This window comes from Carettochelys insculpta, chromosome 16 (assembly GCF_033958435.1).
Source record: "Carettochelys insculpta isolate YL-2023 chromosome 16, ASM3395843v1, whole genome shotgun sequence".
Lineage (NCBI taxonomy): Eukaryota > Metazoa > Chordata > Testudines > Carettochelyidae > Carettochelys > Carettochelys insculpta.
Genome location: NC_134152.1, coordinates 15,057,708 through 15,083,812, shown reverse-complemented (window position 1 = coordinate 15,083,812; position 26,105 = coordinate 15,057,708). Strand labels below are relative to the sequence as shown.

General features: G+C 42.9%; 1 protein-coding gene across 1 annotated transcript in view; it reads left to right on the top strand.

Moving 5' to 3' along the window:
• LOC142021855 (uncharacterized) overlaps window positions 1-26,105 on the top strand; it is a 193,366-nt gene that overhangs the window by 44,593 nt on the left and 122,668 nt on the right. The window contains exons 12-16 of the mRNA XM_075011106.1: window positions 10,431-10,583; window positions 15,516-15,660; window positions 18,747-18,905; window positions 20,477-20,595; window positions 24,952-25,233. Of these exons, the coding sequence (XP_074867207.1) occupies window positions 10,431-10,583; window positions 15,516-15,660; window positions 18,747-18,905; window positions 20,477-20,595; window positions 24,952-25,233 (858 nt within the window). The remainder of the gene's footprint in view (window positions 1-10,430; window positions 10,584-15,515; window positions 15,661-18,746; window positions 18,906-20,476; window positions 20,596-24,951; window positions 25,234-26,105) is intronic.

The following is a 26,105-nucleotide window of genomic DNA, read 5'->3' as shown; positions in this document are numbered from 1 at the left end:
TAGTGCCGCTACTTCGAAGTAGCATGCACGTGTAGACATGGCTCTTGTCACCAGGCTGGGTGGGTGGGAGTGAGGGTTCCAGCTGGAGATGCAGGTTTTGGGGTGGGGCCAGAAATGAGGTGATTAGAATGTAGCTGAGGGCTCTGGGCTGGGGCAGGCAGTTCAGGTCTGGGAAAGTGGGTGGGCTTTGAGTTGGAGTTTAGGGATGTCAGGTTTGGCATGGGAGGTGGGAGTGCCAGGAGTGGACTCTGGACGACATTTCCTTGGAGGAGATCCTTGGACCTGGCCACATGGCTTAGGCACAGTGGTGACTGGATGGCTGGGTAGTCAATGGGAGCTGTGGAGCCAGTGCATTTTGAGGGGTAGTTTGCGGATCCCTCAGCTTTCCCTCTGCATAGGAGATGAGGGACATGTCACTGCTTCTGGGAGCTGTGCAGAGCCAGGTGGTGAGCCTGGCAGGTCCACCATCTGGACTTTTAAGGTCCTGGTCAGCACGTCTGAGTGAAGCTGCCAGGGTGGTTTTTCTGATCAGATGTTCCAGTGGATATCTGGTCTCCTAGCCACCTTACAGCTGAGGTATTTTGCACCTTCTAGTATTTCTTTAGGATTCCAATGTGCAAAACACACTTCATCACCATCATCATCATCAACTGGGGGCTCAGCGCCCATTGGTGTCTGATGCCTCTCTCACTATTTCCTTCCATCTTTTCCTGTCCAGTGCAGAGTGGTGCAGAGCTAGTCTACAGAAACTAAGCCAATCTACTATATCATCTACTCATTCTCTGTGGGGTCTGTCTCTCCTATTCGAACCGTCCATTATGCCGAATACCAGGGTCTTGATTTTTCGTTCATCATTCATTCTGCAAATATGCCCACATAGTTGTAGCTTCCGTTTTATAACCTTCTGCAGCAGGTTCTCTTTCAGCTGTATCTTTCAATATAATTCCTCACTGGTGACTTTCTGCATCCATCCTATTTTCAGAATCTTTCTTTAAGAACTCCTTTCGAACATCAATATTCTTCTGTTCAAATCCTTCGTTATCACCCACATCTCACATCCATACAACATGCTTCTGAATACACACATTTTCAAGATGCTCAGCTTCATCCTTAAGCTAATCGCTTTGCTTTTTCAGATCTTATCCATTGCCTTCAAACTCACTCTTGCTTTCGCTATTCTAGTTGCTGTTTCCTTCTTACAGTCTAGATCATATGTTATGTTGCTCCCCAGATATGTGAACTTCTCTACATTTTCTAGTTCAATATCATTGACACTGATCTTCCTTCCTATTTCCTTATCTCCAAATACCATTGTTTTTGTTTTATCGAAGTTCATAATCAGTCCGTACCACTTCCCTTTTTCGTTTAACACCTGCACCATTTTCGCTAACTTCTCCTCATCTTCCTCAATGATAATTATATCAGCTGCGAACCTCAAGTTATTTCTTTTCCTGTGCACAGATATCCCTTCTATCTCTTCCTTGATCATGTCCATCACTCTCTCCAGATGTGCGATGAAGATACTTGACGATATTGGATCTCCTTGTCTTGTACCTCTACTTGTTTTACACCAACTTCCCAACTCTCCGCATGTTCTCACTGCTGCCTCTGCATTGTCATTGGTATCCTTCAACAACCGTATCAGTCTGCTATCCGCTTCATATGACTCCAATACTGCCCAAGTCACTTTCTGATCTATACTGTCAAATACCTTTTGAAAATCGATGAAGCAAATATATACATTCTTGTTCTTTTGTTGAGCTTTTTCCACTATCAGTCTTAGTGCCAATATCTGCTGTATGGTACTTCTATCTTTTCTCAACCCCGCTTGCTTGTCTGCTATATGTTCTTCGACCTGTGATTTTAGGCTGTGTCTACACTAGCCCAAAATTTCCTATTAATATCTCTATTCCTATCTACTGTTAGGAATAAGGGGATTTCAAAGTTGCCAAGGTCTTTTCGAAAAGGAGCCCCCGTCTGGATGAGCCGCGTCAATTTCGAAGTGCTGCGGCTGATGGCATTCTAAAGAGGCGCTGAATATGTATTTCAGCACTTCATTTGTAAAGTTTGAAATGGCCATTTGCATGGCCATTTTGAAGTTTTCGGCTAGTGTAGACACAGCCTTAGTCTCTCAGTCAGTATCATCATCAGCACTTTGCCTACATGATTCGTCAGTGCAATCATTCTGTAGTTCTTGTACTCCAATGTACTTCCTTTCTTGGGTGTTGTCACTAGCACAGATCTGGTCCATTCCTTAGGTGCCTTCCCTTCTTTCCATGCTATATTACATAGTTGGTGTATTTCCTGAGTCACACTTTTTCCATCATATTTGATCATCTCTCCCGTGATCTTATCATTTCCAAGGCTCTTGTTGTTCTTTAGTCGTTCCACTGCTTTTTCTACTCCCTCCTTCGAAATATCAGTCTCAATGTCAATACTTGGTGGAGATATCTCTTTCAGTTCTTCAAATAGTCTCTCTGAGACATTCGGGTCCAATTGTGCTTTGTATAGGTCGGTGCAATATCTCGTCCATCACTGCACAATCTTCTCCCTGTTCATGAGCACTTCTTCGTTCTCATCTTTGATCGCCATCTGCTTTGGTTGCCATTTCCTATTAATATTCCTAATTTTTTTATACACCTCCCTGCTCTTACATTCACCGTAATACCTCTCTATATCTTCACGTTGCTCCTCTAACCATTTCTGTTTATCCTTTGTCGTGGCTTTCTTTACCTCATTGCATTTCCCCCTATATTGCTGATCTGCCATCTCAGAAACATCTCTTCTGATCTTCAACGCTCTCTTCTCTTGAACCAACTTCAGTGTCTCCTGGGTAATCCACTTCTTATTGATCTTTTCTTCTTCTGGAACAGTCTGCTCAATTGCCTCTTCTATAGTGATGGCTATCCCTGTGACTCACTCACTAGGTCTTTCTCTGTGGCGATATTCTTAATCTTCTCTTAGAGTGTTGCTCTGTATGCTTTCCCCGTTTCTTCCTTGCATAGCCTCGCCACATCTCTTCTTTTCTTAAACTGTGTCTTATATTTTCTTTTGAGTTTTAGCTTGATGTTTGTGATCACTGGACTGTTGTCTGAGTCTATATTCGCTCCTTGGAAAGTTCGGCACTGCTATACTGATGTTATCCATCATCTTCTTATCAAAAACACCCTTGGTTTTAGCTATATTTTTGAATAATTAGAGCAATCTGTTCACTCTCATTTCTGTCCACAGCAATTATTTAAACCCCAGGTTTTGTGTCCTGGGAATTTCAACTGAGCTTTTAGAATAAATAGTACATTCCTAAACTTTTTGATTGCCCCAGTGGGCAATGTAATTATAGAAAGATGGGAAGGCAGATGGGAAAGATCTGCTGTACGCGATTATATGGATTCCAGATTGCTAGGGAGGGATAGAATATCTTCTAGTGCTGTGTCTAATCTGGCTTTAAGGAACTCGGTTAGTAGGTTTTCCACCATTTCCCAAAGGTGACTCTTCCACGGTCTGATAGCTTTCACCATGCAGAACTGTCTCTTGAGAGTAAGCCAGACGTCTCTTAATCTCTTCAACGTGCATTTCTGCCTAAGCTGAGGTTCTTTTAAAAGGCCTTTCAAATAAAGGCAGGACTTTACCCTTGATCTTACAAGCATGAGCTTATCATAAAGGTAATAATTTCCCTTTACAGTCCTGAGGACTGTCCAGAATCTGGCCCAACAAGTCAAACACAAAGCTAGGCATCTAGAGCTCCAGTATATGGAGGGATAAAAGCCAGAAGTGGAAACTTGGACAGATGGCTAAGAAGGAGTAAAAATATATGGCTGGAGAATGCTGGGGAGTAATCAGGAAAGAGAAAGCACAACTGGAACTGCAGGTAGCAAGGAATCTGAAGGGCAACAAGAAGCATTTCTACAGGCCTGTTAACAATAAAAGGGTTATCAGGGAGGGTGTGGAGCTGTTACTGGATGAGGGAGGTAATCTGGTGACTTATGAGGTGGGAAATGTTGAAGTACTCAGTGCTTTATTTGTCTCAGTCTTCACGGACAAGGTCAGCTCGCTAACTATGGCACTAGGCAATGCAGTATGGGAAGTAGGTGGGAAGCCCTTGGTGGGGAAAGAGCAGATTAAAAACTATTTAGAAAGCTAGACGCAGACAAATCCATGGGTCCAGATTTAATGCATCCAAGGGTACTGAGGGTATTGGCAGATGTAAGTGCAGAGCCTTTGGGTAATATTTTTGAAAGCTCATGGCAATCGGGAGAGGTCCTGGATGATTGGAAAAAGGAAAATGTAGTGCCCATCTTTAAAAAAAAATGGGAATGAAGGCTATCCAGAGAGCTATAGACTGGTCAGCCTCACAGAATCACAGGGCTGGAAGGGACCTCAGGAGGTCATCTAGTCCAGCCCCCTGCTTCAAGCAGGATCAACCCCCACTAAGTCATCCCAGCCAGGACTTTGTCCAGCTGGGACTTAAAAACCACCTCTCTAGGCAACACATTCCAATGCTTCACCACCCTCCTGGTCAAGTAGTTTTTCCTAATATCTAACCTACACCTCTCCCTCTTCAGCTTCAGCCCATTACTCCTTGTTCTGCCATCTGACACCACTGAGAACAGTTTCTCATCCTCCTTCTTAGAGCTCCCCTTCAGGAAGTTGAAGGCTGCTGTTAAATGAGCTCTAAGTCTTCTCTTCTGTAAACTAAACAAGCCCAAATCCCTCAGCTTCTCCTCATTGGTCTTATGCTCCAGACCCTTAATCATTTTTGTTGTCCTTCGCTGAACCTGCTCCAGCAAATCCCATCCTTTTTATACTGGGGGGCCCAAAACTGGACACAACATTCCAGATGTGGCCTCACCAGTGCGGAATAAAGAGGAATAACTACTTCTCTAGATCTTCTCGAAATGCTCCTCCTAATGCACCCTAGTATGCCGTTAGCCTTCTTGGCCACAAGGGCACACTGTTTACTCATATCCAGCCTTTCATCCACCATAACCCCTCGGTCCCTTTCCATCGTACTGCTGCTGAGCCAGTTGGTCTCCAGCCTGTAACACTGCATGGGATTCTTCCACCCCAGGTGCAGGACTCTACACTTCTCCTTATTGAACTGCATCAGATTTCTTTTGGCCCAGTCCTCCAATTTGTCCAAGTCCCTCTGCATTCTCTCTCTACCCTCCAACGAATCTACCTCTCCCCCTAGTTTTGTGTCATGCGCAAACTTGCTGAGGGTGCAACCCAGTCCCTCATCCACGTCATTAATAAAGATGTTGAATAACACTGGCCCCAGAACTGAGCCTTGAGTTACTCCGCTTGAAACAGACCACCATCTAGATACTGAGGCATTGACCACTACCCATTGGGCCCGACCATCAAGCCAGCTTTCTATGCATCTTATAGTCCAAGGATCCAATCCATATTTCCTTAACTTATGGACAAGAATGTTGTGGGAGACCATATCAAAAGCCGTGCTGAGTCAAGGTATATCACATCCACTGACTTCCCCATGTCCACAGAGCTTGTTACCTTGTCATAGAAGCTAATCAGATTGGTCAGGCAGGACTTGCCCCTGGTGAATTCATGTTGGCTACTTTTGATCACTTTCTCCTCTTCCAAGTGCTCCAAAATGGATTCCTTGAGGATTCCCTTCATTATTTTCCCAGGGATTGAGGTAAGGCTGACGGGTCTATAGTTCCCTGGATTGTCCTTCTTTCCTTTTTTAAAGATGGGCACTACGTTTGCCTTCTTCCAGTCATCCGGTATCTCCCCCGATCTCCAAGAGTTTTCAAGGATAATGGCCAAAGGTTCAGCAACGACCTCTGCCAATTCCCTCAGTACCCTGGGGTGTATTAAATCCAGACCCATGGACTTGTGCACATGTAGTTTTTCTAGATGGCTCAGAACTTGTTCCTTCCCCACAGATGGCTGCCCTCCACCTTCCCATACTGCATTGTCTTGGACCATCATGTGGAAGTTGACTTTGTGAAGACTGAGGCAAAAAAAGCATCGAGTACTTCAGCTTTTCGTGCATCATCTGTCACTAGGTTACCTCCCTCATCCAGTAATGGCCCCACACCTTCTCTGATAACCTGTTTATTGTTCACATGCCTGTAGAAACCCTTCTTGTTACTCTTCACGTCCCTTGCCAGCTGCAGTTCCAATTGTGCTTTCGCTTTCCTGATTACTGCCCGGCATTCTCCAGCCATATGAGTATACTCCTCCTTAGTCAACTGTCCACATTTCCATTTGTTGTGTGCATCCTTTCTGAATTTAAGCTGACTAAGGATTCCCCTGTTAAGCCAAGCTGGTTGCCTACCATGTTTCCATTTCTTACTACGCAGTGGGATATGCAGTTCCTGTGCCTTCAATAAGACTTATTTAAAATACTGCCAGTTCTCTTCAACTTTTTTTCCCTTCATCTTCGTTTCCCAAGGGATCCTGCTCATCTGTTCTCTCAGGGAGTCAAAGTCTGCTGTCCTGAAATCAACGGTCTGTATGTTACTCTCACCTTTCTTTCTTTTGTCCAGATCATGAAATCTACGATCTCATGGTCGCTGCAGCCCAGGTTCCCTCCCACTTCTATTTCTTCTATTAGTTCTTCCCTGTTTGTGAGCAGCAGGTCAAGTTGCGCATGACCCCTAGTCGGTTCCTTCAGCACTTGTTCCAAGAAGTTATCCCCAACATTCTCCAAAAACTTCATGGATTGTCTGTGTGCTGATGTATTGGTCTCCCAACAAATGTCCGGATGATTAAAGTCTCCCATGAGAACCAGGGCCTGTGATTTGGAAGCTTCACTTAGCTGCCTGAAGAAAGCCTCATCTATCTCATCTCCCTGATCTGGCGGTCTATAACAGACACCAACTACAACATCACCTCCGTTACTTGCACCTCTGAGCTTAACCCAAAGACGCTCAACTGGATTTTCTCCTTCCTCATACTGGAGCTCTGAGCAATCATACTGCTCCCTCACATACAGCGCAACTCCTCCTCCTTTTCTCCCATCTATCCTTCCTAAACAATTTATAACCTTCCATGACCGTGGTCCAGTTATGCAAATCATCCCACCAAGTCTCTGTTATTCCAACCACCTCATACTTGTTTGACTGTGCCAGGGCCTCTAATTCTTCCTGTTTTTTCCCTAGGCTTCTGGCATTCGTGTACAAGCATCTTAGAGAAGGGGCCAATTGCCCCACTTTCTCCTCTTCACACAGGAAACCCACTTGATTGTTCCCTCCTCCTTTCCCACTTACCTCAGGCCTTGTGTCACCTTCCACCGACAAACCTAGTTTAAAGCCCTCCTCACTAGGTTTGCAAGCCTTCCCGCAAATATGCTCTTTCCTTTTTTAGTGAGGTGGATCCCATCTCTTTTCAGCAATCCCTGTTCACAAAACAGAATCCTATGGTCAAAGAAACCAAATCCTTCCCTGCTACACCACCAGCCTCACCTCAGCCTCTAAAAAGGTCACAAAGGGGATCCTCAAGGAATCCATTTTGGAGTACTTGGAAGAAGGGAAAGTGATTAAGAGTAGTGAACATGGACTCACCAAGGGCAAATTATGCCTGGCCAATCTGATTAGCTTCTATGATGAGGTAACTGGCTCTATGGACATGGGGAAATCAATGGATGTGATATACCTTGGCTTTAGCAAAGCATTTGATACAGCCTCCCACAACATTCTTGCCCATAAATTAAGGAAGTATGGATTGAATACATGGACTGTAAGATGGATAGAAAGCTGGCTTGATGGATGGGCCCAATGGGTAGTGGTCAATGGCTCAATGTCTGGTTGGTGGTCATTTTCGAGTGGAGTGCCCCAAGGACCAGTTCTAGGGCCAATATTGTTCAACATCTTTATTAATGACATGAATGAGGGGATAGATTGCATTCTCATCAAATTTGCAGATGACACTAAGCTCGGGTGTCAGATACATTGGAGGGTAGGGATAGCGTCCAGAGTGACCTAGACAAATTGGAGAATTGGGCCAAAAGAAATTGATGAGGTTCAACAAGAAGTGCAGAATCCTGCACTTGGGATGGAAGAATCCCAAGTGTTGTTATAGGCTGGAGACTGACTAGCTAAGTAGCAGTGCAGCAGAAAAGGACCTGGGGATTCCAGTGGATGAGATGCTGAATAGAAGTCTACAGTGTGCCCTTGTAGACAAGCAAGCTAACAGCATATTCGAGTGCATTAGGAGAAGCATTTCCTGCAGATCTAGAGAAGTTATTACTCCCCTTTACTCGGTGCTGATAAGGCCATATCTAGAGTACTGTGTCCAGTGCTGGGCCCGCCAGTATAGAAAGGATATGGATGCATTGGAAAGGACTCAGCGGAGGGCAGCAAAATGATTAAGGAGCTGGAGCACATGACCTATGAGGAGAGACTGAGGGATTTGGGCTTATCTAGTTTGCAGAAGAGAAGCGTGAGGGGTGATTTGATAGCAGCCTTCAGCTTCTGGAAAGAAGGGGTCTAAAGAGGACAGAGAGCATCTGTTCTCAGAGGTGAGAGGTGGCAGAACAAGGAGCAATGGTCAGAAGTTACAGAGGGAGAGGTGTAGGTTGACTATTAGGAAAAACTATTTCACCAGAAGTTTGGTGAAGCACTGGAATGCATTAGCGAGAGAGGTGGTGGAATCTCCATCCCTAGAGGTTTTTAAGTCCCTGTTTAACACAGTCATGTCTGGGATGATTTAGCTGAGGTTGATCCTGCTTTGTGCAGGGGGCTGGACTAAATGACCTCCTGAGGTCCCTTCCAGCCCTAGAATTCTATGATCCTATGTAATGAAATGCAGCCTCCTCAAGAGGGGCAGGGCAAGCCTGGCCTAAGCAACAATATTCTGCAATGGGCGGGAGGGAGAGGGTAGTTTTGAATTCAGCTCAAATTGCCATGTGATCTTCAATATCCATGCAAGGTGGGAACAATCTGATGGCTTAAGCTGCATCATAAATACCTTAGTGACCCTATGGGGGTCACCAGCTGAGTCTCCTTTAGGTTGAGGTGAGCAAAGTTTTCATGTTGGGCCCGTTTTCATCTCTGCAATTAGAAACACTCCCCCCCGCACACAACTGTCTAATATAATCCAAACTGACAAATGTTGGTTATGTTCATATAAAAAAAAGCCCTTTTGGCACATGTAAGGAAATAAGTGTGTGGAGTGTAAAAATGGTATTAATTGGTATGTGAATGTGAACACACAGACATAAAAACAGTCACGTATCTGAACATTTTTAATGAGATGTGCTGCACCCCCCTTATGAAATTTCCTGCCTCCTGAGGGAGCCTGCCCACCCCCCACCCTGCTTTAACTTACACAGTTAAAGCAATTTCTTACACATTTTAACTCTGCTGTTACCCCTGAACTACACTGGGTGTGTGCTGGGTGTGTGTTTGTGTGTATACAGCAAAGGTTGTATAAAAATAATGCAAGATTGGGGAGCTGAATTTATGGGTACAGGGAATCTAATTTGGTTTTGAAAAGACATAATTTTTCAGCCCTTCTAGCGACTGTTTTCTGAAATTCTTCAGGTTTCCTCTATACTGAGCATAGGAAATGACTTTGGTAACAATGATGAATGACTTAATCAGCTGTGACATTCAGAACCCTAACTCTTTACCACTAAGCATTTACCCTGCATCATTTTGATGGTTGGATAATCAAACTGAGACATAGCTCTAATGTGTTTGAAAATCATCCCCTCCCTGCTAGCTCCATTAGCTCTGCCTTCACTCTGGAATTCACGTGTACTGTACCTGTTGAGTACTTTTGTTGTCACAGTTCCAAACCAAATTTCGTTTAAAAGTAAAAAACCAAAACAACAGTCATGTAGCACTTTAAAGACTAACAAAATAATTTATTAGGTGATGAGCTTTCGGGGGAGAGACCCACTTCTTCAGTGGAGAAGTGGGTCTGTCCCTCGAAAGCTCATCACCTAATAAATTATTTTGTTAGTCTTTAAAGTGCTACATGACTGCTGTTTTGTTTTGATAGAATACAGAGTAACATGGCTACCTCTCTGTTACTACTCATTTAGAGGTGTTATATTGTTTACAGAAGAGCAAATTGTAGGTATGTGTGTTCTTGTCTACCCTGGGAGGGGTTTGCCTGCAGTGCTGTAGTAGCAATGCCTCTTAGTGGATATGTACTTTACACTAATTCCCTGACTGAAATAAACTCTGTAAGTTTATGGACTCTTTTTGCTAGTGTAACTGCCTAGTTTATGCTGCCAGAGAATCATGTTGAGGTGTGAATTTTTTAAAAAAATTGTGGTTCATTATTGGGAAACCCCCATGTGACTATAAAATGCTGAGCAAAGTTCCATTTTAGGAGTAACATTTTGAGAGAAATTGGGATAACATAAAAATAATAAAATATCGTGTGCATATGATGGGTGTTTTAACAGGCCTGACCTCAGTTTACCATTTTGCTTTCCTTTGAGTTTTCAGCTGCAACTAGTGTTAAAAGCAGTTGGAAATGCAGGGCTGGCGGCAACATCTCTAACACCCATCCTGAGTTCTTGTGCATCCCTGAGAAGCAACCCTATTGAAATCCGCCTGGCTGCCATACAGGCTTTCAGATGCATTCCCTGTGCTGCAAATGTAAGTGATGCATTCCATATCTGATGGCTTAGTGCTGCTGTGTTGGAATCTGTGCTGTGTGTAATTATTCAGGGTGTGCGAACAAATGGGAATTGAGCATCTCCCAGCAGAATTGTTTCTGCTCTGGGGAGGTTGGGAAGGATTGTGATCCTGTTGGAAAGGGGGAAAAAATTCAGACAAATTTCCTGACAAATCTGATCTTTTTCACAGATAAAAAGCCCCCTTTGGTCTAATGAAAGTTCAGTTTACTTACCACATTGCAACATAAGGTATTACTTTAATGTTTTGCTTAGATACCTTCAGCATCCCACTGCATTTAACAGTTGGTAAATTGCTAAAAGATGATAACATGAGAGCTGCTTGGTGTACCTTGCCTTGGTGAAGCTCCCAAAGTCTCATGGATTTTTTTTTAAACGTTTCTTTTCCCCAACCTACTTTTGTGCAATGTGAAGTATAGGAAGATTTAAGTGATGGATAAACATGGTTACAACTGAGACATGCCCATTCTTAGCTGGTTAGAGAACAATGAATAGTTGACCAAACATTGGATAGCACAGAAATAAAAGCCACACCCAGTAGGCCTTTCTGAGGGTAAGTGTACACATCAGTCTTATTTCAAAATAAGTCATTCCAGAAGAGCTAGTATGAAATAGCTAATTTTGGAATAACGCTGCTATACACAAAATGCATTTCAAAATATCACTTAGGTATTTTTACATACAGCATCCACACACATAGAACCTATTTTGAAACAGAGCCATTGGATGCAATGTGGTTTATTTTGAAATAGACTCTATTCCCTGTCTTAACAGGACCTATTTTGAAATAGCTATTTCAAAATAGGCTCTATTCCTCATGCAATGAGGTTTACCAATTTTGAAATAAGCCAACTGCTATTTTGAAATTATATCGAAATAGCAGTTGTGTTGTGTAGACACTAGGACAGTTATTTCAAAATAACTTTGCTGTGTAGCCCTACCCTGAGACAAAGCTAGCCTAGAGCATTTTTTGCTAGAAGCACCTGGAATTCCCTCCCACACTTGAGAGGATTCTCACTCTGTAGTATGCTAAGAAAGACAAAGTATCCACTCATTTCTTTAACTGATTTACTTTCAGTTCTGACACATTTAACCTGATCCTTCTGTTGTGACAAATACAGAGCTGTGATGAAATCTATTGAAATGTTGTATGCAGTTCAAGGCTATGGTGATACTGCTCACTGATATGTATTCTTCTGTAAAAGAAATCATGTATAGCACCATTAGATAGAAAAGAATAAACAACATTGTAAGAACTAAACATTGAGGCTTTGTCTACACTACACATCAAGTTAATTTTAAGGGACTTAGCTCAATTTTACAATGTGACCATCTTCACTGAAAATAACATTAGATCATTTTTAAAGGGTGCCTTTCTTGTCCTGCCCATCCTAGGCAATGTAACTCCAAGTTTGAATTTAAATAATTGAATTAATTCTAGTGTGGAAACATCATTACTTTAAATCATTTTTACTGGTCTCCAGAGGTATCCCACAATGCCCCCCAGGTGTCCATTCTGGCCACGTACACTCTGCTGCTCTGCAGGTGTGCAGGAAGTAGGTAACAGGAAGCCTGGAAATTTGAATTCCTTTTCTTTCTGACCAGCATGGATAGCACCCCTCAGGAGTGCACATTAGGAGACATTGCATCTAGCCATCATGAGTTCTCAGAATTCTAGTTCTGATCAGAGTTCTCAGGGTCACAAAAGAGCCCCAGCATGGAGCCATCAGGAGATGCAGGATTTCATTTCTGTCTGGCATGACAAATCTGTGCTGAGGAAACTGCAAACCAGCAAAAGAAATGCAGACATTTATGGGATGATTTCTCAGGGCATGTTGGAGAAAGAGTAACACCAGGGATGCTCAGCAATGCTGTGTCAAAATCAAGCAGCTCAGGCAGAGGTTATCAGAAGGTTAAGTAAGCCAATGGGCAATTTGGGACATCTCCCAAAACATGCCACTTTAACAAGCAGCTCAATGTGATTCTTGGGAAGAACCCAGCCACAGTCACCAAGAATTGCATGGACTCTTCAGAAGACCATATTCGGCTCTCTAATGACAGTAGCAAGGGTGAAGAGGAGGCAGAAGTGAAGCCTGATGAAGAGAAAGATACCACCAGTCAGCAGGCACCCGAGGAATCTGATCCTGCCAGCCAGGAGCTCATCCTCAACCTGGAGCCAGTCCTCTCATTGTCACCTGATGCTCCAGAGCCAATCAATGCTGGAAAGGGCTCTTCTGGTGGGTATATTTTAAAAACTGCTACAAGTGGGTTGTGGCTGGGTTGGGGTATAGGTTTACTTCTGCTGAGGTGGATCTGTGTCCCTAGAACAGCTTGTTAATATTTCTGGGGATGTAGCACTTATCCTTTTTGGAGAACTCTGTTAAGGTCTCAGCCAGGTCCTCTTTTATTTTTCGCACAAGTTTTTTGGGGAGGCCTGATTTATTCCAGCTTCCATGATAGCTCACCTTGCCATTCTAGGCAATCAGTAAGAAATCTGGCATCAAGGCACCACACAACATTTTGGCAAATTTTCCAGCACTGCGTTCACACAGTATGAGCATCTTTTCTTTTTCACTCCCTGTTGTTCTTAGGGGACTGATATCTCTTTTTACAACCTAGAAGCAGCAGGGGAAGTTGCATTAAAGTTTGTCCCTTTAACATTATTGCACTGTTCCCTGATCATTTAAATTTTCCAGGAGTGCCCTGCTGCACCACGTAGCCGGCAGGCTCTCCATCTCCCCCTTCCTTAGAGCTGTGGGCTCTCCTGGTCCTCTCCCCTCCCACCATGCTGATGGTGGGCTCTCTGGTCACCCACTGCCCCTGCTAGCCACCACACAACTCTAAAGGATTTATGAGAAGCTGCTGAGAAAGGTTTTTCCCCTTTTACATTTTACAGGGCTGCCCTGCCCCCAGCCTGCCATGTAGCTGGTGGGCTCAACCCTTCTCCCCCATCACATGGCTGCTGGGCTGCATGGACCCTGCTCTTGGACACTGGCATGTCCAGTGTGGGCTGTCCCCACTTTAAATGGCATTTTTCCTGCAGAGCATTTAGGAGGGGATGCCGAGATTTTTTTTCCTTCCCTTTACATTTTACAGGGTTTTGTTTCAACAGCCCCATCCCTTAGCCACCAGGATCTTACCACGTCTGCAGTGAAATGGTCTTGAGAACTTATAGATTTTGTTCTGCAGAGATTGATTCATTCTCATCCTTGAGAAACCAAAAAGTGGCCTTGGAAAACAAAAGTTGCTGAGATTGTCAAACACAGACACATTCATTCTGTGGATCAGAGTGTTTGTTCACATTTAAAAACTGTATCTAAATTTTGACCTGGACTGTCTTCAACAGTCAGCATGATGGGGGCCACTGGGCCACTGTCATGTGCCACAGGAAAAGATCAAAGCAGGACCTCATCCTGCAGCAGCTGCAAGAGACACAAAGGGAGCAAGCCCAAGCCTGTTGACAGAAAGTGGACCCAGCAGTGGTGGCAAAGCAGGCTCTCATGCAGGTACAAGGACTCAGCAGAGCTCCTGATGGTTGTCAAGGAGCAAACTGACATCCTATGGTCCATGCTGGAATTACAGAGTGACACCCACCACAGAATTCACAGTTAAATGGCCTCCTCATGCTGTTGCTGAACACGGAGTGGGAGGGGCAAGGACAGTTTCATGGTCCAGCTGCAGGATCTCTCCACACTGCAAAAGGCTCATATTCTCCCACACATGACTCCAGTATTCCCTTCTTTTTCCTCTTAACCCCCAGCCCCCTAAGTAAAAGAATGTTGTTGTGAAAACCACAGTGGTGTTTGCTGATTCACGTGGGATGGGGTGCAGTTGGAGGTGCTTTCATATAAAGGTTGAGTACACATCATTGTTGGGGATGGGTTAAATGCAGCAGATTGTTGTGGCTGTCTGCTCATTTATAAAGATATTTTCCAGAGCATCCTTGATTGTTTTGCTTCTGTCTGTGGACTGCTGATTGCCCTTGAGTCCAGCTGTTCATAAACGCTTCCAAGGGCACCTGCCCCTGCCACCCAGGGTGGCAAGAAATTTTCACCTTTGAATCGCAAATGTTATGGAGAACAGAGCACGCTGAAGCCATGGCAGGGATGTTGGCTGTGCAAAGGTCCAAACGGGTCAAAAGACACCTGAATCTGGCTCCAGGATGGGACTTGCTTCCCAGATCAAAATCGAGATTGGTGACGTGGAGATGCCCGTATTGATACTGGATGAGCCTGCTTACCCTCTGTTCCTTTGGCTCATGAAGCCATACACAGGCACCCAGAACAGCAGCCAGGTGCACTTCAACTACGGGTTCAGCTAGAGCACGAATGTGGTGAAATGTCGATTTTTCTGGACATTTGTGGACATTCATCTATAACTTTATAAAATCTCGTGGTAAAAAGTTGGGTTCTATAAATTCAACTTTATTTTGTAGTGTAGACATAGCCTGAGTGGACAAAACAGCTTCCTTTTGCCTGAAAGAGATGGAAGGACACCTGCCAATGTGAGGAAGAGTTACTCAAACTTAGGTAGTCTTAGCCGGGTCAGGCTCTGAATAAGGAACTGAAGATTTGGTCCTGTACTAGTAAATTCTGCTACTTGAAAGTGTATTAATGATTATTGTATTGTCCACTCTTGAAGCCCCTTTGCTAATGGTAATGCTCCTTTATAGCTCCATGGAGCTATGGGGTCCAGCCCAATCTGTGTAATTAACAGTATGACATCCTGGGACTCTGGGAGCAGGATGCTGTGCTGTATGTATGTGTGTTTGCTGATGTATCAACAGCTTTCTTTCCGCATGATGCTTGTTGCAATGTTTAGTCACTTTATACCTAGAAATTAATGCACCTCCCCTCTTTCAGGAGAGTAAGTTCCTTAATCTTTCTTTTTGAAGCGTACTGTCTTAGTCCGGCTATATCAAGCAGCTGATGATGACGTGGAAATAAGGATTGCTTCGTATTATATAGCAATGAAATGTCCAAGTGAAGAGCTGTTTAACCAAGTACGACAGACTTTGCAGGAGGAGACATCCAGCCAAGGTCAGCAGACAGCTACTGAAATGTTAAGAATATTTAAACACGTTATTTCCTAGATTTGATTTTTGATTTAAGATTCCTACTAGAGGTGCATAAGATACCAACTCATATGAGGTCCACTCATTACCTACTTTAAAACTGTTAGAATTTAGGGAAGTGCTCTGGAAACTGAAGTTTTATAACTTTGGACCTAGTAATAAACAATAGCAACAATAAAAGATTAATAATCCAGAGAAGAAGAAACAACATGTGGGAAAGAGAACATGCTGATGTAGAGGGGACATTGTTTAGAAACATTGCCCTGACTGTTTTACCTATTTGGAATATGCCTAGATGCCTGCTTTCTACTGGTTTTGATTTATGAGCCCGATCTGCATATAAATCATAAACTGTTGTCCAGTTACATCAGTGATTGAAGGCAATAACCCTAACATCTAGATACTGTCTTGATATTTTCTTGGGCTTCTGAACGTAGGTAACAGATGCCTTTCAGGGCATAAACCACACATTGGTGTTCATAATCCTTCTTTAAAATAAAAATGCATGAAAAGTTGAGCAACAATACAACCCCTCACCAAACAATCATATAAATTCTGCAGCTCTACATGTAAGGCTTAATCATGGGAACTCCAGCCAGTGCAACAAGCCATTGGCAGTCACTTGTTTGAAAAGTGGGTTCCAAAAATGTAACAGGCTCAGATTTATTTACTTTTTGTAAAAAAGCTTTCATTGCCAGTTGTCTTGTAAGATGGAAACAGAACTGCACATGGAATTGTAAACCTGGAGAAAAGTACTCATTACATGAGTTGATTTAGATGGTATTATAAGTGTTGCTGGTAGTAAAGTTTGTATTTGAGGTTGCCTAACACCTTCTGTTGTAAATCTCCCTGTTTTCAATTGCTTATAACTTTTCAAACTTTAACTGTTTACTCCAGAGTTTTCCATGCTTCCTCTCTGTCCCAGACAGAATTTTATTTTATTAAAGTCTCACTCATATTGCTCTGCCTCTGCCAAGAATGAGGTTAGAGAATACTCCATGTGGCCAATGCTATTTTCTTCAAACCATTTCTGAAGAGTTCTAGTGCCTTCATTTTTTGAAATAGGGACTTGAAATTTAGTTAGGGGGATGCTCCAATGGACAATGAGACCTCATGCTGTCTCCACGAAAATACCACTAGTTTTGGTCAAGCTTTATGACTTTGAAAAATTGCCAATTGTACATGCCTAGTAGAGCTCTTTAGAGGCTTGAAGTTAAGAATCGCTGTACATTCCATTTTCACTAAGTATACTGCCCAGACTCTCAGGATATGCCTGCCCTGCAGTTAGACACCCCTGCCTGGTCTGTCAGCTGACTTGGGCTTATATAGCTCAGACTGCAGGGGTTATTTACTTGCAGCATCAACTTTTGTGCTCTGGGTGGAGCCTGGGCTCTAGGACCTTGTGAGATGGGAGGATCCCCCATCCCAGAAGTTAATTGGAACAAAGCAACTTGAAACCCCCTAGTCTGAGTCAGGTGACAAGGACCAGCCATGAGTTTTTTAATGTACAGTAGACATACAGAGTGCTCTAACATACCGGTAGTGTGCTCCCAGGTACAGTCCTAGAGAGCTGGGTGTGAGGAAAAATGCAGTAGCAGTAGCAAGAATTGCTTTCATAGTAGATGTGCCTAATTTTGGCTATGCTGTATGTAGTGGCTAGACTGCACTCTAGAACCAGGAATAGAGCACAAGATTCCTGATTCCCCTATTTCCCCTATCCTCTAGCTGGAAAAGTAAGTAGGCATATAGTAGGTGGTCCACATAGAAGATAAAAGCTATCTACTAGTGTCAGTGACTTGTGTGGCTTAAGTAACTGAGCTTTGTGCTACAGCTTTAAAAGCTGATGGTTCTGACTCTCCTGAAGACTCATGTCTACATGATACATTTTAAATGCTTTTTAAAACAGCTGAAGGAATTTCCCAAAACTTTATTGCAAGACTGTGAGGGTCACAAAGCCCAGCACTCAACATTTAGAAAATGCCAGAGCGGGGTTGCCCAGGCGACCTTGTTTTAACTCTCCTCTGCATATGCGGGTTTTAACGATATGCCCACATACTGTCTATTCTACAAGACCTCTGTGTAGGCAGTAAAAGGGAGCAGCAGGTTCCAAGATGAGACCGTTCTCTTGTGTTCAAGGTCTTAGATTGAAACACAGTAAAGCAAAGGCTCTTGTCCAGATTTCCCCTTACTGTGTGGTATTGTGGAAAATGCTCAGAATACATACTTACCAGGGGTCTGAATTAAGTTTGTGGGAACAGTCTTAATGCTGTTTTAACATAGTTTTTAATGTAATTACATGCAGAGTGACCTCTTCATTATGGGTTTATGTGTTGTTAGAGAGCCAGATTCTGCTCTGTTTCACTACAGTAACTCCAGAATAATGATAAATCTTTGGAGCTATATTGTTTTACCTCCCATCCACTGCACTCTCTTGTGCTATTCTGTACTTATTATTAATCAGACAAAATCTATATTAGTTTTTATTGATGAGCCAGATCTGCACAGAAGTTGAAAACTACCATCCAGTTGCACCAGTGACTGCAGGCAATAACCCTGACATCTAGATAGTGTTTTGATTTTTCTGCTGGGCTTCAGAGCAGGCTGAATTTATACAAATCATAGGATAGATGGATAGGTAGTAGATGCCTTTCAGAGCATAAGGCACATATTGCTGTTCAGGATTCTTGTTCAGAACAAAAACACATGAAAAATCAAGCGGCGAATAGTGAGGTTGGCTACCTTTAAATCCCAGTCAGTTAACTACAGCAATTGGAAAGTTTGTGAGACATAGAACGGACTCTGGCTTTTACCAGAACTCATTAAAACTGGACATTTTAAATAACTTTGCTGGTGATGAGAGTAGCTAGTGGGCTGGACTTTAAGCTCAGTTGCATTGAGGTAAAATGGAGTTAACCCAAGGGCAGCTGGGGGATTGACTCTGGATTTGCGCAGGTGTGAAAAAGTGAAGAGCCTGGTACTGTTCATTAAAACATAAATTTAAAAAAAAATCTTGTCTGTGATTGACAAGCCTCTTTCTTTGTCTAATTGAAGTTGGTTCTTTTGTTTGGAGTCACCTCTCTCAGCTCCTGGAGACAGATGACCCACTGAAGCAACATCTTAGAGATTCTCTTCCTGATGATATCCTTAGCAGAGAGTTTGACTGGGAGATATGGAAATATTCCTCATATTCAGATGTCACTTTCCAGTCAGGTATGTTGAGCTTTAAAATTGGACCTTTCACAGCATGTGCATGATTTAAATCACCATATTACTTTCCTATTTCTTTATTCCTCTTACCCACCAAATATTTTAATTTTTGTGAATGAATAAAACTCAGATGTGCAAATGGAGGACTGCTTCTGCTCTCTGAATGTTGGTAGTCACGGCACTGAATGTGTTGGTATATAACAGATGTGACGGAAAGGAAAATCAAATCCATTAAACTTTGCTTTGGTTCTTGCCAGTCACTCTTTTGACTCTATAGCACTCTTCCATAGGAGCATGGACCTCGAGAGGAGTAACAAGAATAGTGTTGAAGTTAGTGCAATTATCAAGGCTGTTCCCAGCTCTGACACTCTGAGTGCAGAAGGTAGTGGGCCCACAAATACCTTGCCTCTATAGGGCTCTGCTTAAAAGTTTCCCAAGGTCACAGATTCCCTGACCATGGGAGGTAGATGCCACCACCCACGTAGAAAAACTACTTTTAAAACCCAGGAAGACACACTTCAGGTCTGTCCCAGTGGGGTAACCCCAAGCTCTTAACCCTCCCTTCAGAGAGAGCTTGAAAACAAAGAGGAGGAAATTAAGTGGCCATCTGATAGCTGACGTTTCAGTCTTAAGCATGAATATATACACAGACTCTTCTCTAGGACACAGGAATGAAACCATCACCTTAAACTAAAAGCTGATTAATTAACAACACAAAAGATATATGTGATAAAGCATATGATTGCTAGATGCTACAGAGCAACTAAAAAAAGGAGACTCCTCAGAAGGTAACTGCTTCAATTAAAGTCCCTCTCTCTCTTCCTATTGGCTCACCTAGTTGCTTGCCAACAGACAACACACTCTGTCTGGGTTTAACCCTTCTTTTAACCATTCCTTCATGACAGCAATTGTCAACGCTAAGAAGATATGGCTAGCAACTGAGCTTCCTCCATTTTATAAGCTGACTTGGAAAGAAGGTTCCCTGAGTTCACTTCTAAATTTTTGTCTTCCTACGTGTCAATAGCAAGCCCGCTACCAGTAGGCACTAAATACCCCAGTAAACAGAACTCTCTCTAAAATACATGAGGCCTGCGTCTCCTTGCTCTTCTCTTGTCATTTCCTTGGTTTTATTTTGATGCACCTATGTTGACTCTGCTGGATTTACACTGATGCGAGAGGAGATTAAGGCAAATTCTTTTAGTTTTTGCTTTTTTTTTGGTACATCTACTTTGTTTTAGTTTCTCAAAAGCCAAGTTTCATTAGTGTTTTTTCTCATTTACTATAGAACTTGTCCTCTTTAATTATATATAAGAATTATACCATAAATTCATCTTCCTGCAGGTGAAGATGAATTTATGCCATAATTAGTATAATTATAGAGTTAAGCTTACAGTGGTTACCATTGAGATTTTGCTTTGTTGAAGGGTTATCAAATGGATTCGTCTGTTGGCTGAATGTTTTCTTATTTTCCATAAAGGATAAAACTGCCATTACCCACAGAGAGGCTGGAATTTGAAAAGTAAATGAAATATTTGATCTTAAAATGATGCAATATCCATTATTTTATATTGCAGCAACTGCGGGTGCAAATGTAGAGGCATTACTGGTCTTTTCTCCTGCTTCTTTTATTCCACGATCAACAACAACAAACTTGACTATGCATGTCCTAGGGCGGGCTATCAATCTAGTGGAGGTAAATTCTGCTTTTCCCTCTTCAAGGGGTCCCTGGTGTATTGAAATAGAGACAAGTGCTTGATAGTTTCTGGGTATAGTTTCCAGTTACGATTTCTTCATCAAGTTGTATTTTCACAGAGATTAATTAATTTTGTACATGAGAGTCATCTGTTAAGTTTATGAAAGTGCCTTTGAACACTTCAGTTAATAGGCTGATTTGTGTTCAGATTGATGACTGTCTCTGCTGTAATGTAACGTACTAGCCAGGCAACTCATAACGTCCAATGGTGCCTCATCACATTAAAAAGAAAATTAAGTACTGTTGCCAGCTAAACCACAATCTGGCGCCTCCTGAAGTCATTGGCTTCAGTGGAAGCTGGATTCAGATCGGCAGAATTGCTCCTTTAGTTCACGAGGTAGCGAGCTCTGCTTTATGTTGCCGAAAGCCCTAGGTTCGATCCCTACTGACTACTTGTAGTTGTGATCATTATAAAATAACTCCTACATGACCTTATTGTCTTTAAATTGGGCCTTCAGTTTCTTTTTGAATGTATCAGCTGGAAATGAAGGCACTTTGGCCTTCAGAATCTTTATTGCTGATGAAGATGCCCAGCAAGGAAAGAACTTAGCTTAACTCAGACTGTGGGTAGCATTTGCAGGACAAGTAGCTAGGAAAAAGCTCTTTAGCTAATGCTACACCGAACCCTAGTACGGGCAGCGTGATGCAAATGAGCAGTCTAGAAAATGCAAAAATGACTGCTCATTTCCATATCTGAGCAGCTCATGTGCATATTCATAGCAGAAAACAAGCAATGAAGATGTGTTTCTGCTGACAGAAATCCCCTGGAAGAATCAGTAATAAGGGGCTGCTGACACAAGGATTTTTTTGCCAGCAGAACCACATCTTTATTGCTTATCTTCTACCCTGAATATGCAAATGAGCCAATCAGATAAGCAAATGAGCAGCCATTTTGCATTTTCAAGACTGCTCATTTGCATTAAGCTGCTGGCACTAAGGGTCAGTGTAGCACTAGCCTTTGGGTATGTAATGTGCACCAACTGGCTATAGAATCATAGAATCACAGAATCATAGAATTCTAGGGCTGGAAAGGACCTCAGAAAGTCATTGAGTCCAGCCCCCTGCCTAAAGCAGGATCAACCCCAACTAAGTCATCCCAGCCATGCCTATGTCAAGCCAGGACTTAAAACCTTTAGTGATGGAGATTCCACCACTGCTCTCGGTAACGCATTCCAGTGCTTCACCATCCTGCTGGTGAAATAGTTTTTCCTAATATCCAACCTACACCTCTCCCTCTGTAACTTCAGACCATTGCTCCTTGTTCTGCCGTCTGTCACCACTGAGAATACTCAATCTCCATCCTCTTTACAGCTCCCTTTCAGGAAATTGAAGGCTGCTATCAAATTACCCCTCAGTTTTCTCTTCTGCAAACTAAATAAACCCAAATCTCTTAGCCTTTCCTCATAGGACTTGTGCTCCAGCCCCTTAATCATTTTTGTTGCCTTCTGCTGAACCCGCTCCAATGCATCCACATCCTTTCTATACTGGAGGGCCCAGAACTGAACGCAGTACTCCAGATGTGTCCTTACCAGTGTCGAGTAGAGGGGAATAACTTCTCTAGATCTGCTGGAAATGCTTCTCCTAATGCATCCCAATATACCATTAACCTTCTTGGCTAAAAGGGCACACTGTAGACTCATATGCAACTTCTCATCCACTACAACCCACAGGTCCTTTTCTGCTGCACTGCTACTTAGCCAGTCTGTCCCTAGCCTGTAGCAGTGCTTGGAATGCTTCTGTCCCAAGTGGAGGACTCTGCACTTGTGCTTGTTGAACATCATCAAATTTCTTAACGGTTCAATCCTCCAATTTGTCTAGGTCACTCTGGACCCTATCCATACCCTCCAATGTATCTACCTGACACCCTAGCTTAAAGTCATAAAGATGTTGAACAGTACTGGCCTTAGAACCAGTCTGTGGGACACTCCAACTGCCAACCAGACATTGAGCCATTGACCACTACCCATTTGGCCTGTCCATCAAGCCAGCTGTCTATCCATCTTACAGTCCATGTATCCAATCCATATTTCCTTAACTTATGGGCAAGAATGTGGGAATCTGTATCAAAAACTGTGGTAAAGTTAAGTTATATCACATCATTGACTTCTCCATGTCCACAGAGCCAGTTACCTCATCATAGAAGCTAATCAGATTGGTTAGGTGTGACTTGCCCTTGGTGAATCCATGTTGACTACTTTTGATCACTTTCCCCTCTTCCAAGTGCTTCAAAATGGACTCCTTGAGGATAGCCTCCATGATTTTTCCAGGGACTGAGGTAAGGCTGACTAGTCTATAGTTCCCTGGATTGTCCTCCTTTCCTTTTTTTAAGATGGGCATTAAATTTGCTTTTTTCCAGTCATCCAGGATCTCTCCTGATTTCCACAAGTTTTCAAAGGTAATGGTCAAAAGCTGTGCAATGACATTTGCCAATTCTCTCAGTACCCTTGGATACATTAAATTCTTGGATTTGTGTGCAACTAGATTTTCTAACTAACTCTTAACCTGTTCTTTCCCCACCAAGGGCTTCCCACCTTTGTCCCATACTGCATTGCCTAGTCCCGTATGTTGGGATTTGCTCTTGTCTGCAAAGACAGAGGCAAAAAACATTGAGTACCTCAGCTTTTCCTACATCATCTGTCACTAGGTTACCTCCTTCATCCAGTAACTGCCCTACACCCTCTTTGATCACCCTTCTATTGTTAATATGCCTGTAGAAAGCTTTCTTGTTACCCTTCACATTCCTTGTTAGCTGCAGTTCCAGTTGTGCTTTCTCTTTCACGATTAATCCCCGGCATTCTTCAGCAATATATGTATACTCCTCCTTAGTCATCTGTCCGAGTTTCCACTTCTTACATGCATCCCTTTTGAGTTTGAGCTTGAGCTCGCCAAGGATTTCCCTGTTAAGTGAAGCTGCTTGCCATGTTTGCTTTTCTTCATGTGCATCAGGATGGTTTGTTCCTGTGCCTTCAGAAAGGCTACTTTAAGAAACTGCCAGTTCTCCTGAACTCCTTTCCCCTCCATATTGGTTTCCCAAGAAATCCTGCCCACACATTCTCTCAGGGAGTTGAAGTCTGCTCTTCTGAAATCAAGGGTCTGTATTTTACAGCTCACCTTTCTTACTTTTGTCAGGATCCTGAAGTCTATCATCTCATGATTGCTGCAGCCCAGCTTACCACTCACTTCTATTTCTCCTACTAGTTCTTCCCAGTTTCTGAGCAGCAGATCATGCTGCGCATGGTCCCTTCAGCACTTGTACCAGGAAGTTATCCTCAACATTCTCTGAAAATTTCCTGGATTGTCTGTGTGCTGCTGTATTGGTCTCCCAACAAATGTCCAGGTGATTAAAGTCTCTGATGAGAACCAGGACCTGGGATTTGGAAGCTTCTCTGAGTTGTCTGAAGAAATCCTCATCCACCTCATCTACCTTATCTGGGGGTCTATAGCAGACACCAGCCACAACATCACCTCTGTTGCTTCCACTTCTAAGATTAACCCAAGGACTCTCAACTGGATTTTCTCCCTCCATATACTGGAGCTCTGAGTAACCATAGTGTTCTCACACATGCAGCACAACTCCTCCTTTTCCCCCCTGCCTGTCCTTCCTGAACAGTTTTTAACCTTCCATGACCGTGCTCCAGTTATGTGAGTCATCCCACCAAATCTCCATTATTCCAGTCACTTCGTACTCCTTTGACTGTGCCAGGGCCCCTAATTCTTTCTGTTTGTTTCCCAGGCTTCTTGCATTAGCGTGCAAACAACTCTGTTAGCTGATTGGCCGACCTTCTCCTTTCAGATCAGGGGTCCTCCTTTGTTGTTCCTTCCTCCTTCCCCACTTACCTCAGGACTGTGTCACTGTTCCCCAACGAATGTTGGCTCTCATAAAGCCATGCCAATCAGTCATCCAAACAGAACCGCATTTTGTTCCTATATAACACAGAAAAAGCAATGGGAATTTTATAGCCAATATCATTTGTAAACTAGGTTTAGCCCGACTATGTGCTTCAGGGTGCAGCTGCATTCCTGTCAGATTAAAAAGAGATATTTCTCTGAATTGCAGCATCAGATGGTTGCGTAGTTGTAGTATGGAAGTAATTACTGAAGCATCCAGTATTGACCAATGCCTGAGGCAGGATAATATATTTGATGGAATAACTGTTTGGCCTCATATGGCTTATCCATTATTGTTGTAAGAGCCCTTCTGAGGCCATACTGTGAGTTAAATTTCTACGTGCTGAGCATGGAAATGGTTATGTACAGCCATGTATGGTCTTCTAAATGCTGTATATTCTTCTCTAGTTTAGTGTACGGTTAGAGAATGCAGAAGACCTCATGCAGAAGATGCTTGGGCAGCACTCGGCTGTTTTTAGTGAATACTTATTTACAAATACCAATGAAAGAAATTCCAAGTCAGAAGATCCAGTGGAGACAGCTGGGAAACCCAAACAGAAGAAGCTGACTTCAAAGAGATTCAGCCGGAGCGATCATCTTGTGACCAGATTTGCCAAGGCCAAGTTAGGAAAAGCCAAGCAGAGCTGTCCAGATGTAAAGTACAATAAGATGAGTGAGTTAGTGAAAAAGGTAACTGAATATACATATCAGGGTAAAAAGAGTGACGTCCAAAAGTAACTTCTGGGTATGATTTAGAATTGTTTAGGACTTTTGTTTAAAAAGAATGTAGCACGCTACCCTTTGGATCTGGAAGCGTTTTACAATCACTTTGCACAAGTGTTAATGACAGTGCAAAATTCAAGGAAGTGGAGAATCATTCCCCCTGTTTTGCAGAAGCTACATTAATTCAGAACATTGGTTCCCAGACGATGGTATGCACCATCAGAACTTTGGGCTGTGCCTCCATAATCTGAGGCTTAATCTTATGCCTACTGATGCCTTTTATTTTTCTCCATGAATTTCAAGAGGAAGACAAGCAGACCCCTAAATGCTAAGCTCCTGCATTACTGCACTGTTACTTATTTCCTGCTTGGCTACATGTGCTCTGAGCCATAAAGAATTTGCATTGTGCAGCGATCAGTGAACTGCAAGCTAGAGTTTGGAGCAATTCGTGCTCTGGGTATAACTGAATGGGAGATGTCTGCAGTTGGAATAGGCTGAAAAATTACAATTGCTCGGATACACCGGGGTGTGTGCTGTCTTTAATTTACTCTCCATGTCAGCTCATCTTTCTCTTTAAGGTTCATCACAGTGATGCAAGGCAATGTCTTTGGTAGCACATTTTCTAATGGAGAATGTGACAAAAAGGCCCTGTGGTTGAAACTAGAACTAGGAAAATCATTTTATATTCTCTGCAAGAAATGTGTTTTAATACAGTTCTGCCCCAGTGATGAACCAGAGCTGGGATAGTATATTTCCTACTATGAATTATAATAAACAGAAAATTAACTTTTCATATTTTGGCTTGTGAGAAAAGTCCTTTTGCTAAAAGACTGACTACT